At 40.5% G+C, this 19,170-nt stretch overlaps 2 protein-coding genes and 1 long non-coding RNA gene across 11 annotated transcripts in view; 2 read left to right on the plus strand and 1 right to left on the minus strand.

Moving 5' to 3' along the window:
- LOC133964891 (uncharacterized) overlaps positions 1-19,170 on the minus strand; it is a 30,257-nt gene that overhangs the window by 2,118 nt on the left and 8,969 nt on the right. The gene's annotated exons all lie outside the window — the stretch shown is intronic.
- LOC133964888 (protein NDRG1-like) lies at positions 1,757-7,129 on the plus strand. Its single transcript, XM_062399199.1, has 12 exons — positions 1,757-1,993; positions 2,337-2,442; positions 2,742-2,862; positions 2,968-3,030; positions 3,115-3,175; positions 3,524-3,610; positions 3,834-3,890; positions 4,034-4,200; positions 4,431-4,530; positions 4,658-4,693; positions 4,799-4,850; positions 5,153-7,129. Exons 1-12 carry the CDS (start codon positions 1,949-1,951, stop codon positions 5,383-5,385), a joined length of 1,128 nt encoding a protein of 375 aa, XP_062255183.1. The 5' UTR covers positions 1,757-1,948; the 3' UTR covers positions 5,386-7,129.
- LOC133964886 (focal adhesion kinase 1-like) overlaps positions 8,766-19,170 on the plus strand; it is a 58,100-nt gene continuing 47,695 nt past the window's right edge. For 3 of the 9 annotated variants that reach the window (XM_062399192.1, XM_062399191.1, XM_062399193.1), the window contains exons 1-2: positions 10,734-10,817; positions 18,140-18,166. In XM_062399192.1, coding sequence (XP_062255176.1) covers positions 10,781-10,817; positions 18,140-18,166 — 64 coding nt within the window. In that variant the 5' untranslated portion in view covers positions 10,734-10,780. Of the gene's footprint in view, positions 9,037-9,130; positions 9,335-10,731; positions 10,818-18,139; positions 18,167-19,170 lie in introns of those variants that run through there. The other 6 variants (XM_062399194.1, XM_062399195.1, XM_062399198.1 and 3 more) reach the window with 6 other exon arrangements.

The raw sequence follows: 19,170 nt of genomic DNA on the forward strand, positions 1-19,170 counted from the left end.
CTCCTTTTGAAAGGTGAGTTCACAGTAGTATTGAGTTCAAAATATAACTCTATTGAGCAAATATTGTCAGTGTGGACGGTAGAATGTGTTAAACCTGTTTTGTGACTGTTGAATCAGCAGGAATTAAAACTGCAGACATATTGAATATGGTTGGAAATGTTGAGAGTTAAGAAATTATTCGGTTTCATAAACTGTTGTTGTATTAGACAGGTCTTTGTATCGATTTATCGGCTTGAAGTGTTTTTGCAGAAGCAAGAAAAAGGACTATATAATGTATTAGGTGTTATATCATACTATGTTAATTATGTTGCTTACTGCTCCTGCTCTCTGTAAACAGTGTTTTGATCACTTGAAACAATTATAATCACCACACACACCCAGAAAGATAAGCGAGCAGTCAGTTGTGAAATAGGTTAGCAGGCCAGAGCTTATTCAGGGTTAGTATGATGTTAAAATGGCTTCAGACTGACGTGAGGCTGAGTAAGACCCATCTGCCACCCTTCGCTCTTCAGCCATCGCTAAATGGATTACACACACAGAGCTCTCATCTAGAAGTTTGTGTACAGGGCTGTGCTGGCGTTACATCTTGGTCTGCTTTGTGTCCTTTCAGCCGGCTGTCCGTTGTGTTGTCCACCTGCTACTGTGTGGACCCCCACTGCACATTGAAAGTTATAAATGTTGGGGATATCCTTTATGTCAATGTAGCCTTCAACCTCTGTAGTGTGCATCTGATGTATGCTAATATTCACAGAGTAATGGATTCTTTGTTTTGTTCAGAACCAAACTACATTAAGAAAAACACCCCAGAAAAATAACTTTTTGATATAGATTAAATATTAAATATTTCATTTTTACAGTGTTGCTTCATTGCTATTCATTAGACAGTAATATACAGTGTTATTGAGGAGGTGTTACTGTTTGCATCTGTGTTAGAATGTCCACTCTATAGGCTGTGAAACATTCTTTGTTGACTTTAGAAAGAGAAATACCCATATTCACTTGATCTTAATTTCTACTGATTTCTAAGTTAAAAAAAAAAATAAATGCCCCCGGCTACTATGTAAGCTGCAGGAGCTCACACTAGCTGTAAAGTGCTGAGTAAGAACTACGTGACAGACATGTTCAGGGCAGTATTCAGATTGAGTTGATATACTTGTTTATTAGGAGGGTCAAGGTTGCTGAGACACCGGAGCAGAGTGTCTCGCTGTAAAGAACAGATGGCACGCTGAGATTAGGCAGCTAACCTGCTCCTGGTTTGGCAGAAGGTGTGTTTGATTCCCCCTGATGTCAGATTAGCTGCAGCAAAACATGGCCAGCTTTACTCGTGAATTTTGTCGTGAAGAATATTCCAAGAAACGTCAGATGTATTCTACTACAGAGCAACAGTTTACTCGCTTTCCGTACATTCCCATTTCTATCCAAATGACTAATGTGTTGTTTGAAGACTATTTCAATGTAAAGAACTTTAATAGATGGAAATAAATGTCTTAATCACTACTCTAGTACTGTTGTGAATCATTACAGATGAATCTTATTTGATCAAATACATCAAAGTGCCTGAACATGGCACATCGCTGTTCTTGTTTTTCTGCAGATAGAGGTGGTCTGTAATCTTGTTAATTCCTTGAAGAAATCCAGTGATGTCTCTGTGGGAATGCAGCAGCCTGAGGTCAGACTAAACCTGGAAGAGATTGGCGTCAGGGCTTAAAGACAGATCAGTGTCACAGGATATATAAACCAGCTCAATCATGTAATCCGTCACACATTTACTGTACTGCATCCTCGACACTGTCAAATTGTGTCTCACTACAGGACTGTCGAGGTCCAAGAATACAAGCGAGGAGACAAATTAATTTGATTCAGGAATCTAGAGGAAGTGAAGGATAATAAATCCACTGTACACAGACGACCTCTGCCTTCTACTGTCAGCTGCTCTGCATCAGCGGCCATGGAGGATAACGAGTGTGACTCTGTCTTCGAGACCCAGATCAGAGTGAGTATCATGATCACATTTAGGCTGGATCCACTGCTGTAGCTCTATTGCAAAAAGTATTTCTAACTGGATGACACAAGATATTTTTGCCTGTGTTGATACAAAAACCACGGATCAGACAGTTAGGTTTCAACATCAGGATCTGGTTTGTTAAAAGGATTGAATAAAAATCTAGTGAGACACACTTTCCCCTCAAAAAACATTCCTTTTTCTTAAAATAATCAGGTGAGACTGTGCCGAAATATATTATATAATTTAGCTTTTCAACAATTTGTACAGGGCAGAACCACAATGGACCAGTGGACAATACAAACTGATATTTCAATTTCTATTTTAATTTTAGGAGGAGCATGTGGAGACTCTGTTTGGAAATGTCCACTGCGTCATGACAGGGACGCCCAGGGCAAGCCGCCCCGTCATCCTCACCTTTCACGATGTCGGACTGAACTGTAAGTCTTAAACCTCTTAGCCTGGAGATGAACCACTAACACACGCAGTTTTATTAAAAAATATTCAAGCTACGATTGTTATAACACAGGTACCATATCTGATTTATTATTATCATACTGTTGTGTTTATATCAGTTAACTCATAAACTAGATTTACAATGGTATTTGTGCTTTTCTACTTTAATTCAGGATTCAACTACATTTTCAATTATCTATACACTCATTCACACATACACTAATTGTTTATGTTAACAGTTCACTCAATAATTTTTTTTTTTTCTGTTGTTCAATTCCTGTAGATAAGACCTGTTTTGAGACTCTCTTCAGCCATGAGGACATGCAGGAAATTGTCGGACACTTTCCTGTTTGTCACGTTGAAGCACCAGGACAACATGAGGGGGCCAAAACTCTCCCTTCTTCGTAAGGAGACTGTCTCTTGTATTTTAAGCATTAATTACACCATTATTTGACATGAATTTGACAGTTAAATTTAATAATTCATGATCATTATTTTTGATCTCTCAGGTATACCTACCCTACCGTGGACCAGCTGTCCGAAGTACTGCCCGCTGTCCTCAAACACTTTGGGTAAGACCCATTTTGTTTAGGCTCTCATTTAAATTAACCAATGGCAGTTGTCTGATGAGCCCTTTGACCTCTGACTGTCTGCAGGTTGCGAAGTGTGATTGGAATTGGAGTCGGAGCAGGAGCCTACATCCTGGCTAAATTCGCTGTGAGTACGAAATCCTATTTCAACTTGAGGCGCTGAGAGAACAGGATCTGAAACCTTATTTGCAGAATTTAAAATTGGAATCTCTACCCTTGTCAGTAAACATCTCTGCATGGTTATGCTTCTTAATATTGTCCATATCACAGATCTACACCAGAACTCCAATACCGAGCTTTACAGCTAACTTTAAACAAATGGTTTAAATCGGTAGAAACAGATAAAAACTGATTAAAAAACCTGTGGAAATCTAAGTAGTGATATGCCAGTCTAAAAGGAAAATGGCAGCATACACATTAATAACTGTAAGCAAATAATACATGAGCTGACTTGTGGGCGTCCATCTCTGTGCAGCTAATTCATCCTGATCTGGTGGATGGATTACTTCTGATCAACATCAACCCCAATGCGGAAGGAATGATTGATTCTGTTGCAACCAAGGTAAATAATGTGGTTGTGTGGGTGTGTGTGTAGATCACTTATCCTGCATGCTGAATATAGACCAACATCTACTTCATAAATCTATATATATATATATATAATATAAATATTGATTGATACAATTTACATTAATAGATCATCTACATTGATTGTTATCCTTCAGTGTTAAGTGATTCCTGTATTTATCACGATGTAATTGTGTATTTGCTCTTGTGCTTTATAGATCACTGAATGGACCCACACTCTCCCAGACACAATTATCTCACACTTGTTTGGAACGGTAAGGCCTCCTCTCCATTGACTGGGTTCTATTACCATTACAACAGGTGGAAAAAAATACCTAAAAAAAAGAAAATAGATAATTCAATGATTTATAATGGGGGATTGCTTGATTAGAGTCTTACTTTTAAACTGACTTTTCAGGAGGAGATCCAGACCAACCACGACCTCATCGCTACGTACCGTCACCACATCACAACAACAATGAACCAGTCCAACGTGAGTCAGTTCTTGCGCTCCTACCACAGCCGCAACGCCCTGGATGTGGAGAGGCCTGTTGCTGGGACAAATATCAACGTCAGAACACTCAAGTGAGTTCGAAATGACTTCTTACACATTTTAATTCATGGTTTTCAAGTTCTTCATCTGTTAGAGTAAAACAACTTTAAAATCGAAGCAGTTCGTGGCAAAGGAGCTTGGATCTAGATGTACCCAGCAAGTTCCGTCTTCACAAACAAAACATAGTCCACGTCAGCCCAGTCAAACCATGTGTCCTTACCTTCTGTGGTTAAATAACGCGTGTCTATCTGTTGTTTGACAGGTGCTCCACTCTGCTGATTGTGGGAGACAACTCTCCTGCTGTGGAACCTGTGGTCGACTGCAACTCAAAACTCAACCCCACCAAGACCACACTGCTCAAGGTGACCGGACGACTGATTCAAACATGAGACAAACAACCACAGAATTAAAAAAGGAAACAAAAAGAAATAACTTATACCGATCTGTTATTGAAACAACTTAACACGTGTTTGTGATCTGCTCTTCCAGATGTCGGATTGTGGAGGACTTCCTCATGTGGAACAGGTGAGCTGTGACATTTAATTTGCCGCTCGGCTGACAACACTGTAGAAATCTCCACATCTGATAAGCTGGAAATGTGTTTAACACTTTTCCCCTTTCTCTCCAAAGCCAGCCAAAGTGATTGAAGCCTTCAAATATTTCATCCAGGGCATGGGATACTGTGAGTAACTGTAGCTTAACAACAAACCCTTTTAATCCTAAATTCTCTGCAGGTGATCATTTATTTTGATATGATTTGATTCAAACCAATCACTACATCACTTATCCCTACCCAACCATGGGTATCTTAAAATTTAGTTCAGTTGACTTAATTTACTGTTGGTTGAGTTGATATTGTGTTGCATACATATATCAAGAATAATCATGAATATGGATACATTTTAATATGAAAATATATTTGTTTTAAACCAATGGAAGACAGATGCAAATTATATTGCCAACATGTCTCTCCTCTACCTCCAGTGTCCAGTGTCAGTATGACCAGACTCCGCTCCCGGACGACTTCCAGCTCTAGCATCTCATCCTTCGATGGCTCTCGGAGCCGCTCACACACCAACGATTTGCAGCGAGGCCGCACACACTCGCAGGGCCCCGAGGACAAGCGCGGGCCCTCACACACCGACAGCTCCATGGAGAGTGTTCCCATCAATAATATGAGCCACAGCGTCTCAAAGTCCACTGAAGTGGCATGTTAGAGCCCACAGGCCCCTAATTCCCTTGCACTTACTGTACTTAAAATTAAACCTCACCGTATCTACACATCTTGAACCTATGTTCTGTCTTCACTTTCCCATTGACACCCCTCTTCATTCAGCGATGCCCTTTTATCTGCACTATCTCCGGCTGAAGGGTCACAGGTCATACCTCAGTGTGACTTTTCTCCCTCCCTCTGCTCTCTACTCTGTATGTCTACCTCTATTGTCTTCTTCTTTACTAAATGTTTTCCTCTCTTTCCCTGCTCATATCCTTCTATTTGTCGACTTTTTACCACTTTCCTCTTTGACCCTGACCTGCAAGCTTCAGCACTGTCTGATGAATACAAGGATACACACTACATGTGGTAAACATAAAAGTGTAAATGTATTCTTTAAAGAAGGAATCCTCAGGCTAATGCAATTAGTACTTCTTTGTAATGAATAATAGAAATATGTAAAGATGAGATATTGTCCAGTGTGAAAATTGTACATTCATAACTGCTGAGATGTGTATTGATTGTATTCCACAGTGACAGCTGTGTAAATATATCATTGTAGTTCACAATAATGATTTAAATTGGATCTGCTTTCAGTTTTCCAGTGAGTGATATACATTTAAATAGTTTAAAACGATTCGATGTAAATATTTCCTGTCTCTTTCAGTGATAAAACATTTTAAGGTTAACGAAATATGTGCACTTGCAGCTTTCAGTGACTGAAGATTGTACATCTGTGTTATAACCACTAGATGGAGCTCTCTGATCTCCTCCGTTGTTTTTCTTTGCACGTCTTGGGTGTTACTGAGTCAGGTTATGAAGACATTGCATTGTTTTTACCGTTACATTCACATCACACTGGTTTGGGTGCAAATACAACTTCTGTATAGCATCACCGTTTTTTTTAGGGATCTTATATACCCTCCTCCTTTCAGTTAGAAGTGCATTGTATAATTATAATTTTTGTTGTTTCATGTGCAGGGTCCCTGAGGCTTTAGACATATAAATAATTTAGGACAAGAATCATTCCTTAATGAAAACACTACAGAATTCTGTGAGCACAGCGTTACTACTCATCAATTCAGTTTCTATACCCACAGTATACAGTCTAGTTTTACTGCAAAGAGTATTACTGGAGGAGGGGCTGCAACTGGCTCAGGTTTGCTTGGCTGATTCCTCTTTCTCCCATGCCGTTTGATATTATAGCGGAATGAATTCACACTAACTATAATACGTTTTTCCCGGCAGCTGCCAAACTGTGTGACTGTCAGATTCAGAAAGTATTTGTGGGGTTTACCGGTGACCCAGAGAATATGATGCAACTCTGGTGCCATGAGTTTTAATCCACCTGAGTATGACCCTTCCTCGCACCATCATCACTTTTCTGAGTGGATAGAAATAATCTCTGAATTGAGTGTGTGTGTCTGCATGCATTTGTGTGTGTGTGTGTGTGTGTGTGTGAATTTTAGATGCATGCATAAATCTAAAGTGTGTGTAGGTGGGAGTGTGTGTGGATGGATTGTTTTGGGGTTGTGACTGTGAGACAGTGGAAACACAGACACAAGACAGCACGATGGCAGTCATCAAAATCAAAAATGTTGTGTCTCACTGTCTCTCTCTTTGTGTGTGTAGGGTGGGGGGTTGCATTTTTTATTTCAAAGCCTCTATTGTTTGGCTTATATTATGTTACTGTGATGAATTATGCATGACAGAAATCTCTAAAGATTTCATTTAAACACGAGACATCAGCTCTAGTATACGACAGTTGGTTCCTACATGTATCATCTGTTTCCTCTTTTATCTCTGTGCTGTGGTGCATTGGGCCAGAGAAACACAAAATCCTGGTTATTCCCATCTGCATTAGAAGAACTTTTGTAAGATTTAACTCAGCCAGGACACTGATCGCTCACCTAAAGTGAAATGAAAAAAGTTGGAGAGGAATTTCAAGTCAGCTTTACTCAGCCAAGTGTTCCACAGTGAGATAATGACTGTTTTGTTAGTGTCCCCCCCCTCCGAAACCTAGAGCCCGGCACTTTAGATCACTACCTGCAACTCAGTTTACACAACTTTTTATTCAACAGCATCAACAATGAGGCAAACACCCATTATTATAAACAATATGTTGTAAGTGTGATTGTGGCAGTAACAGTTTTACTTTCAGACCCTCCAAAGAACCCTGCCCCTGACACCCTCAGGTTCTCACATGAGGGACACAAATCGGAACAATTCTTCACCCACCAAGGAGGTCGTGTTTTGACCACTATCAGTTTGTTTGTCCGTTGGTCTGTTTGTTTGGGAACAAAGATTACGCAAACACTAGAGGACTGATTACACCGAAACTTGGTGGAAGGATGTGGTTTTGGTCAGGAATGAAATCATTACATTTTGGTAAAGTTCAGAATAAGGGAGCAACTCCAGAGCTTTTTTAAATCACTTTCTTTAAGATTGTGAGATTTTTTTTTTTTGGGGGGGGGGTTACATTTCCATAAATTTCCCAGGGAATAATTCATAGATCTTGATGAAACAATCAGGCAGGTTTAGGGGACTAATTTCTGAGTGTTTGAAATCTGGGACAGCTTGATTGAATCTAAGGGGACTGCTGGGCCTTTGCATGTATAAGCGCTTCACTGAATGTTACTCTAGTTATGCATGTTTTCGGAGAAGCATTATTTCATAATGGGACCTATTAAATGAGTGGTTCTCAAACTTGTGCACATCCACATTTGAAGAGATTTTTGCTTTTAGATGGTTCATTAAAGGAGGGCCAAAATAGTGTCGCATTCTTTCAGTGTGTTGGATTGATGAAATTATCAAACCAACAACTCCCGAAATCTCTGTCTGTCTGTATGTGGCATATGTTTCTCAAAAACTGTTAATCTTATCAGCTCAAGGAAGTGCACTTTCAAATGTGGTTTGACTTGGAAACAGGATACGTAAATATTGATAAAATTTGAATGAATATGTGACCAGCGCCTGAAACTCTTCAAATAACGCAGGCGAATGCGTCAACAACGTGTTTACGACAATGGTTGAATTCATGCAACAATGACAACAGATCCTCCAGTTTGGTGGTTTTTTTTGTTTCCCCCTGGTCCTCTCTGAAGCCCCCTCAACGGCCCCTGGGAGGGTCCCCGGACCACAATTTGAGAACCCCTGCATTAAACCCAACTTGATCACATACTAACACAGTGAAAGTTATGCATTTGGTTAAAGATGAGACTGGGCAGCTTAGCACTAAATTACTTGATTTCCCGTTTAACTGCACATAATAAGAATAACAATTGAATGTGGATGTATTATTTAATAACCAGTGAGGACCCTGGGAGTGGGGTTGGACCCGCAGGGCCCCTCTACTCCTGTCAGTGTCAGCTGCAGCCATGTTGGAAAAGCTCTGGCTCCAGCAGCAGCGGCAGCGGCGCTAACAGCAGCGGCGCAAACAGCTAGCGTCAGTGGACACCGACAACCGAGCACGGCGCTGTTGTGGACAAAAACACGCAGGGAGGAGGGAGCCTCATAACGGAGAGAGACACACAGCCGCCGCCGCCAAGCCGGTTCTCATATCAGCGTGTGAATGTGGGGAACTCACACGTACTGGCCGGAACAAAGGTGCACGGATACGGGGAGTAGGTGGGACCGGGCTCCGGGACTGAAGCGGGTGAGTGTCGATCCCTTGGCGGAGGCGGACTGACGTGGGGAATAGCCCACCGTTAGCCGAGCTAGCTTAGCATTAAAGGGGGGTAACACACACGCACACACACACACGGGCAGACAATGGGGTTAACGCCAGTTCAAGACGCGGGGTGTGTATTTTTAGGAGCTGGTTTCGGGATTTTGTGTTGAAGCGAGGAGACGTGGAGGCTGTGGAAGAGTGGACGGAGGCATTGGTATTCCTAACAGACAGACAGTGGTGCAGTGGCCGAATCCACCCCTCTCTGATCCCATCTGATCGTGTGGTAGGTGCAAAGGTCCAACAGCCCTCCAGGAGAAAACGAGATGTTATTAATAATGCAGTGGTTTTGTTGATGAATGAGTTGCTCAGACTGAGATTTGCTGTTTGGGTTCGAGACAAAAGGAGGCAGATCCGACTTAACCTGAGCGTCTCAAGTGTTTTTTCTGTCACACACAGAACTGTGCACTCACTGGGGCTTTAGGTTTATTGATGTGCATTATTATTTCAAGCAGGTCCAGATTGAGGACCACACAACATTATTTTAACCATCCTTGGTAGGATTACTCGGATATTTCGCTGAAATGCACAGAGCTGTTTTTAATATGGTGCCCAGCAGCTCTTGTGGATGTGATTTGACATTTGAGTCTCTGGGATTTGGCAGTCAAAGCTGCCTCTGTCATGTCTCCTTCAGATTTCTGTTTTCCTGCCTTTTCCCCCTTCTTGTTTCCTGCCTTCATACGACTGTCGCCCCGCATCACATCCCTGCACATGCTCCACCAGCTAAACCGGAGGGTCAGGACCCAGAGTGTGTCCTCACATGTTTTGACACAACTGCGGATATTAAATGAAACTGCAAACGTATTTTTAGTCCTGTAAAGTCAGAAAAGGGTAGCATCAGATCCCTCTTCAGTTAATAAACTCAACATTGTCTTCATGTAAGTGAATCATCCAGCTTTTTCACTTTCCCTTGGCCTTTTCATTCAGTCGCTTCCCCTTCCATGGACGTCCACAACCGCTTTCCCCGTCAAGATATTACTGAAAGGCTAGTTAATGTTTGCTGGATTGCTTATCCGGTCAGTGCTGCAACTCCTGGCTCTCCTCCCGTAGCTTTAACATGTCTGCAGTCAGATGGATAAAAGCCTGACTTGTGCGTATACGTTTTTTTGCCCTATCTGTCTTTCAGCATGTGCTTTTATTTTATTTCATTTCTGATCATTGAGTCCATATGCAGAATATATTTCACTTGGATTGCATTTTTAGGAATAAATTAAAAAAAAAAAATGTATACACTTGATGCACAGTGATTTATAAGGAGGCTTGTGGTTTGCAGAGGACCACAAGCCACAAGAGGAAGGAGAGTACTTCTCTCCTTCCTCTGCCTTGTCCTATCTCATCCGTTTCCACTAACTTTAAGTGTTCCAGATAGGGTTAGCGACGCTGAGGATGGATCGATCTGTACACCTGTATGTTTTCAGTCAGAGGCAGATAAGGACACATGTTAAGATGAGAAGTGAGTAAAAGAACTGAGAAACCAAGGCTTGGGAGAAGGGAACCAGCAGTTTGGACATGAAACTCAGCCCCCAGGTGTGTCAGTCAGAAGCAATCAGTGGGCGGGTGTTATCCCTAACCTATAAGTGACAGCATACAGTACAACAAGGAAGTGGAGAGGCAGCAGAGGGGTGGCTGCGAGTGAGCAGAGGTCCGCTCCTCTGTGAAACCAACTGCCAACATGCAGTTCTGGGATCTCCTGGGCTGCACCAACACAGGTATGAGCGTGTGTAGTCAAACTGACGGCTCACAGTGACTGCGTTTGACTGGAATTGGACTGGTCTATGGGTCCTCTGTGTCAGGCAGGTAGAGAAGGGTACTGGCAGGATGAGGGCTGGAAAGGAATTTGTGCTGTTCACCGCTGTGCAAGCAGTTGCATGTGTAAACTTCACAGACAGGTAGAGTGTGGAGCACAAAGAAAGACGCAGAAGGCTTTGATAAAGTTTCCTTCTGCTGTGTTTTCCTTTTTCCTAAACCAGGTCAACTGCTTTTGACCAACCAATTGACAAGGAAGCGTGCGTTTTGTATCTGTTGATCTGGCTGGTTTGGGAACTGTGCTTACAATGCTTTCCACAAAACCTGGCTTGAATGTGTGCGATCCTGCATGTGTGGAGTGGTGTGTGTGTCTGTGATTTTGTATTCTATGATTGTTTAAATCTCCTCAAACGAGTGACTAATAATGGGATAGAACAACCATTTCTATTACAACATATTGCTGTAATTACAGTGACTATATTTCTCAGAAAGGGCTGTCTCAACATAAGACAGAAAGTCCTTACCTGTAGGGGTTCATTTGACTGTTCCTAAGATGAGCATTGATCCATTGTGCCCGGACGAAGCCTCACACTCATCCTGTGCATCTGAACTTTTAATCGTATATCATGACTTCCATTTACCACACAGAGAAACAACATAAAGACCGATCTTCTAGTCACTTCTAAACACTGACACCCAGGTCCGGTCAGACCTGTACCACAAGGAGTTAACCATCAGATTTCTGTCCCTGTATACACAGAGCCAAACAACCACAGGCCACAGAGATCAAATGTCACTTTACTTGTCCACGAAGGCTACACGTAGATGAGCAACTAGCAGCAGAGTATGTGGAGCAGATGTCTGGCTATTGATAAAGTAGTGAATAGTTTTTGTCAAAAGGGAGTGGGTTGTCTTGTGTCTTGCCTCGCTTGTGGTTATATTATTCGTTTTGTATTAAATTCCATTGACGGCTCTACCACCAACACCCATCCTGTGCCCCGGGCTATGTGTTCTGTTATTGTACTAATAGCTACGGCTAAGATACCTGACGGCTTGTATCATGTTCTTCACTCTTTCTGACAAGTATCGCACATGGCAAAAAAAGCATTGTCGAACACAGTTCTGAACGTGGAGTTGCCTTTTACATTTAGTTTTGCTCTTCAGCTGATTCTTTCATTCATGACTGTTTCCTGGAAGAAGTTGTCAAATTACAAATTATAGTAAACAAATGTTTAAACAAATATCAACAGGACAATACAGCAACTCTGTCGGGAAAGACCAGTGAAAGGATGACTGGAAACATGTGCTCATGTTGTGTCATCATCAGTCCTCCCCCGATTTGCATCCATAGCTTACAATTTTGTTTGACTTGTGCCCTGCGGCTAGCACTCACTGCCAGGCACTTTGATTGTGAAATGACTCATATCACAGATCATCAAAAGAGTTTTCCTCACCAGGTTTACATAAGGCTCTTGCTGTCATGTGAAATTTAGAGCTATGGTTACACTAAGCAAGTTTATGTGACATATTTGACATTCCCTAATGGCTGACATCACTTTTATTCTCTGTGATATGGAAACAAATCAAATATATAGGTAATTAGAACATCTGCTTCTAAAAATCCATGCACATTTGCAACATCTGTTAGGGCGTGGAAAATCCTGTGCCAGGTTTTCTAGCCGATGTTTATCTCACTGGTATATATGGTAATAGGAAGTCAAACTGAGAATTTCAGTATCATTCATTGTTTCCTGGGTAAAAGCAGATGAAGAAGTGATGATACCCTGTCTACAAAAGTAGTAACAGGGCTGGGGCGATGTAGCTAAATTTACAGAAAGATTTCTTTTTTTAAATAATTCTATATAAAATGTTCACATTATTATTTATTTTAAGTTTAAAGAAAGACGTTGATATATCAAAATCCCTGGGTATTCTACAGCAAGATCCGGATTTCTCACTTCCATAAAGAATTGAGAGATGTGATGTTTCTGTGAGACCCCAGAGATGGTGGTTTAGATCAGTGTATTTGTGAATATCTGAACATCAACTTAGTTGCCTTGCGATGCATGCTGAGGTGGAGCCATAAAACAGCTTGTAAAAAAGGCTTGTTTGTGTAAAAAAAAAAGAGGGTGGATGTAAAAAAAATCAAACTATAAATCTGTGAATTCGGAGGAAGGCAGCAATAACGAGAGGTCATAAATCTATAAGAGTGCATTACTGCAGTTCAGCTGTGTAAAAACAGTCTTAAAAGCCTAATACCCGATCATTTCAAATGAAGCGAGTAAAGGTACTAATAACTGACCCATTAGGACATTAGTAATTTGGTTCATTTCACCGATAAATAGACCCGTCTATAACATCAATATTTGCTTGAAATAACTCCTGTTAAAATGACTTGGAAAAAGTATCAGAGTTTGGATCTGATAGATTATCCCAAATTGGTCAAACATCTGGATTTGTTATGTTGAGTACCTAACAAATTTCTGCTAATGTTCGTTTAATTCTTTGCAAAGAGCAATTTAAAAACATTTAGCTAGTACGTCAATTAAAGGAAAATACAATCTGTAGAAAAAGTTCTTTGACTGTCTTTTATTTAGATTTGTATTGTTTAATTATAGATGTTCAGATACCCTTTTCCCTTCCTACTGATTTCCATTCCTGGGATACAGAGTATGGATCATTACGATGCATACAAAATCTGAATATCGTATTTTAACGGCTTTATGCTACTAATCCTGTATGGAAGTGATAATTGTTGTCTTTGTTGTCAAGCCTGGCTCAGGTTAAATCCTTTGAAAAACAAATGCATGTTTTGTTCGACATTCATAACTGAAAAGCAACACAATACGTATATCTAGAAATACCAATTCTAACAATTCTCTACCTTAACAATTCTCTACCTTAAATAGGTTGAAAATAAAGTCTTGCATATGGTTCACATTGCAATTTTATCTGTGGGACTTTCCAGCATTAAATATTCCCATATCGCTAACATTTCAGCTAGCTCTGGCTAATGCTAAACTACTGGAAATAAATAAAAAAGGCATTTCTGATGCTGGAATTGGAAAATGTCTTTATTTAAATAATCCAATATTTTAGCATTGCCAGAAAAAATAATAATTTAATCAAGTCTTTGCAGTAGATTTTACTGTTTTAAAAGAGGAGCATGTGGATTTGTTTGGAGAAATGCTCTGCCTGCTCTTTGACTTCAGATTCCTATTGATGAATTGGAATGTGTATTCATGTTCAAGCACTTATGTCAAATGTTTAGTGATATAAATTCTTCTCCCACAGCTGAAAATGTGAAAAAGATCGTATCATTGCAGTAGTCCATATACCACAATAATGTTGTTAGAGCTTCTCCTTACAATGACAGCCACCTCATTAAAGCTGTCGCTGCCACTGTGGTGACTCTATTCTGCACTCTGATGTCGCACTCGGTGCACCCTGCGTTCTAATAGATCTGTGCTGAGGAGCGGCAAAAAGGCTGTTGTTGTTTTCTTGATGAGAATAGAGTTGTGCAATGCCCTCAGCAGGGTGTCAGCTGTACCGTAGCCTCCACGCTTTACAGCCAGAGGCAGTAGTTTTCTACACTGAGTGGGGGAGAGAGAGAGAGAGAGAGAAAAGGCTGGGAGCGTGAGGTGGAAAATGTGATCGAGTGGGAGGGAGAAGTGTTTATGCAAGTGAAAATGTTTTAAGCTGCTTCTAGTGACAGATGTTTCAGCGCTGACTTAATAACAGGTTCTCGTTTGGGGTCGTTATTTGTGGATGTTAAAGATCAGAGTTGGCTTTAGAGCGAGGTCAAATCCTTGTTTCACTGAGGACATGTCACTGCCAAGAGGTTTGTTTGGAACCAGGAAAGGAAGTATTTTTACCAAAATATGTACGAGTGGTGATGAGCATGTTGTGACACTTCTGCTGCTTGAAGCATTCCAGTACTACAGTAACTGTATAAACTACACGTAAATGTTTAGGGAAAATGTGTCACTAAATTTCTAGGGCAGTAGTGCTATAGGTATATTTTTAACACCATGAACAATTTCAATACTCGCTGGAGCCTTCTTTACCTAAGGTTCTGCCAGTCCAGGCTTAATATGGCTCAGTGTGTCAATGCTTTAAATATTACATAAGTCACGAGTGAATATAGAGACAGACTAAACGAGAGAGAGAGAATAATGCCACTGCTGCTGTTGTGTTGCTGTTTGTTAATAACATCCTCCTTGTAGCCAACATTTTGGACACAACTGTGCCAGGAACAAATTGGATTATGTGATTAGGGGAAATTATGTGGAATGGCAGAACACACACTGTACAACAGTGAATCAAACCTAGTAACATTTATGTGTGTTTTGTATCTCAGTAACACATAGTTTATTTATACACTTAATATTATGATCATATTCTGGCCTAACTCAAAAACATAATTTGTGGCTGTGTACGATCTTGCCAAAAAATGACATCAAGATAACATTTTCGCATCAGTTTATATTGCTGATTATCACAATAAATATCGCATTACTGTTGATATAAGTTTGAAGACAGGATATTGATCCTGAGTGAAGGTCGTGGACAGAGAAAGAAAAAAAACTTGATAAAAAAAGTAGATGAATTATGTGTTATGCCCCTTGACTGCAATGGATGAGCATTACATTAATATACAGAACATTTCAGTCTTCACACTCAAAACCTGGTGGAAAATCTAACTGGAATCAAGACACAACTACAAGTTCAGTTGCATTTTTGAGTTGCTTGTATCTTTTGTAGCTTTTCAAGTCTCAATTTCGTGTGCCTGTCATATTTGCCCTACTAAGAAGTATCTTTCATTTCCTGCATACTTAGGTGATGGTATATAGCTCAGAATGCACGGTAGTACTGGGTCATGTAAAATTGGGACACAGCTTTTATCTTTCATATATCATAAGACAAAGCCCTGGCAGCCTCCTAAATCATTCCTTCTTCGTGGCTGTTGCTTAGTAACAGATGTCCGTATAGCTTCACAGGGTTGGACATTTCATCATGTTGCTCATTTCGGTGTCATGATAATGTAGCACAGAGCCAGTGAGAAGATGAGATAGAGGAGCAGTGAGAGGGAGCCGACTGAGGGTTCTGAAATAGATTTGATTCGGGCTGAATGAACTCAGTAGGTGTAGTTACAGAATGATGGAGCATATATATAATTTGCCATGTCATGACTCTCGCCTCCCTCCGGCCGTCTGGAATGTGGCTCATATCAGATCCTCGTGATCATGATTCATTAAAGCTGCTACCCCGTCAGTGGTTGGTCAGTGCTGACAAACATCTGAAGGCCTATTCATGGTTCTGCGTCGAAGCTACGCTGTAGGTACGCATGTAGCCTGTGCATGGGGCCTATGCCATTGTGAAGATTCATAGCTGCGTCGGTGTTTGTGTTGCGTCGCTCTGCGATTACACTGAAAAGGCTAGTGGCCGTAGAGTTTCAATGCTACTGTCTTGAGTTTCTTCCAGTTTCCAGTCTGCTTATTTAGTAATTCCTTCGCATCTATGTTTATTTCAGAACAATGACGAGTGTTGGAGTTGATAGATGTTTGATTAATGGCTTTTTCTTAAAGAACTACAACAAAGAAAAGAAAGACCTCAGAGGACATAGTCTTTGTGAACATTAAACTGAGCGGAGCAGGAGGTTCCCTCAAATACTGCCTGCCGCAAATGCGATGCGACCAAGTACAGACCTTACGATCTGCGTCGCCTCGTGTCACAGCCTTGGGGAGGTGCACGGCAGGGTGCAGAGTAGAGTTCTGCGTAGGGTACACATCTACAGTCAGGGTACTCCGGTGAACGGCGTAGATTCGATGCAGAAGCAGAAAATGGGCTGAAATCAGTGGATCTGCTCAATGGGATAAGGAATGAACCCTTGTCAAACAGAGCAGCGAAGCACTGTAATCATGTGGACTGGAAAGTTGGACTTAACAATTGATGAATGTCCTCTTTGGTGGAACTGTGTAGTTATACATTAAGTTATAAGTAATTAGTCATTCGGTGAACATAAAAGTTAAGTGATCATTGTGATAACGATCAATGTTATTATTACTGTAATTCCTAATTTATGGCAAATCAGAGTGTTCTTTCTGCCAATGGTTGCATTTATCTTAGCTCTGCTATCATTATCTTTTCTAATCTCTATAAACACATTCTACATGTGAATATGAAGAATCTCTATGTGAGGGACTAGATTATGTTGCCAGTGGCCTCCTGGTTTCCTCTTGACCAATCACGTTTGAGCAGGCTTTGATTGCCCGCAGGTAAAAGAGGAGGACACATTGATGGAAATGCATCAGCGATCGGCTTTTTAATTTATTTGCATTCATGTGCAGCTAACTGTTAATGGTGATGAGCTAAAATGTTTTCTGGACCTAAAACACCTACATCTCTTTATCACTGGTTTGTTCAACTCATTAAAGCTCTTTACACTGGAAGCGCCAATGTATTGCTGTTGCTCCAGAGAAATTGTTTTTGTCGTCAAGGCATGATTGATACTTTTCTAGCTCACATCTTCTGTTTATGCCTCTACCATCATCATCATCATCTACTTAGAAGCTCTTTATTGCATCTGCCAAGGAGGTTATGTCTTCATTGCTGTTTGTCTATCTAATTACGTAAAAGTCACTGAACCAGTTTTATTGAAACTTGTTGGAAGGGCCGTGTAAACTCATTACCTTTTGGAGAGGATGTGATTAAGGGGGCAGATCTGAGTTGTTTCTTTTTTTCTTAACTTTCTTTAACATTTATAGGCTGTTGGTAAGCATTTGTGTGAAGTTTGTAGGGAATAATTCATGGATATTAATGAAAAATATCATGCATATTCAGAGTACTGATATCTAAATGTGAGCAATGTGGCAGGGCTTGATTGAAGTTAAAAAGGGGTTGTGCGCTTCAAAATGTCATTCTAGCTTTATTCTTTTTCCTTTTCATCCATTCTCTTTCACCTTTTGAGCTCCCTTTTTGTCATTTTGTGGAAGGATAGGGAGACGCTCTTGAAATATAAAGACCTCCTTAATCTACAACTTGGACCACTTTATCTCACTTAATTTAAGAAATTTGTTGGGGTTCGATAAAAAGAGACACCACATTATTCAGGTGCTATTGTGTCACTTCTAGGCATGCTGTAGTACAATGCTGTAATACAATGATTCTCCCTTATACATGATAAAGATAAATATATATATATATTTTTTAATAATTTATTGGAAACGTTCCCTTCACAAATGTATTTAAGTTAAATCTTGTTTTTTTTTCACTCTCTTTTCAGATATTTCCAGAATATCATACTACACTGGTGAGTTAAAATTCAACCCTGTCTTTCTATTTAGTATAAGTGTCTTTAAACCAATCACAGTCGTCTTGTGTGGCGCAGAGCTCATGCAGGGGGAAACTTGTTTTAGTGGAATATTGGCCATGAAGGCAATTACTGTTATTGAAAGTTCTAATTCCCTAAAATGAAATTACAGTCCCAACAAATTGTAAAAACTTGCCATTTTAGAGGGAAAGTTGCAGCCTGGAGATTGTTGTTGGTTACCGTAACAAAGGTGATTTAAAACCAGTCAACAGACAGGAAGTGGAAAGAGATGAGAACGCCATGTGAAATACGCAGCCATTTGCAGGTGTATGTCTGCAGATTTAGACTGCAGGCAAAACATGTATAACATGCCTAATGAGATGACAGCTAACACAACAACACAAAACATTGTGCATGCATGCTTGCGTGCGTGTGTGTTCATGCATCAGCCTATTTTCTGTTTTAATTCAATGATACTTTCAGTATGAACAGACATGATGCCAGCCTCTGAAATTAAAATTACATCATCCATTCAATTTAACTCTTCTTTTTTAGTTTATTAAAACAAAACTTATTTGGTGTTAGTCTTGACTCAAACAAGGCCAGAGTGCCTGTTTTATGGTCTGGATGGAGGTAGAGCTGAATGATATCTGAGTTATATTAAGTAATTTTATGGTCCTTAGCTCCAACCTGTCTCCATGGCTGTTGCTAGGTAACTGTTGGTCCTTTGTCTTCCAGCAGGGTGTTTTCTATTTGGAGCCAGGAGTTTATCATTCCTGAGAAGGACCGAAACACAATTTACGTATTAACCATAAACCTGGCCACTCTCTGAGTTGCCAACGTTGAGGTCAAGTTTGAGGTTAACTGAAACTTATAATGAGATGATGCTCTCTAAGTTTGGTCGAAAGTCAAAGCAGTATGGTCCCAAGTGTACAGAGTGGTTAAAGGGAGCAGCTGGGACCTTTAACATCCCTGTGAAAACTCAGTAACGTGATAACACAGAT

Source organism: Platichthys flesus, chromosome 11 (assembly GCF_949316205.1).
Source record: "Platichthys flesus chromosome 11, fPlaFle2.1, whole genome shotgun sequence".
NCBI lineage: Eukaryota > Metazoa > Chordata > Actinopteri > Pleuronectiformes > Pleuronectidae > Platichthys > Platichthys flesus.

Excerpts from the sequence above, each read along its gene's own strand:
- LOC133964888 (XM_062399199.1), top strand. The coding sequence starts at position 1,949 with ATGGAGGATAACGAGTGTGACTCTGTCTTCGAGACCCAGATCAGA. Across the intron at positions 1,994-2,336 it reads TCTTCGAGACCCAGATCAGA|GAGGAGCATGTGGAGACTCT; the intron begins GTGAGTATCATG and ends TTTTAATTTTAG. Across the intron at positions 3,176-3,523 it reads ACATCCTGGCTAAATTCGCT|CTAATTCATCCTGATCTGGT; the intron begins GTGAGTACGAAA and ends ATCTCTGTGCAG.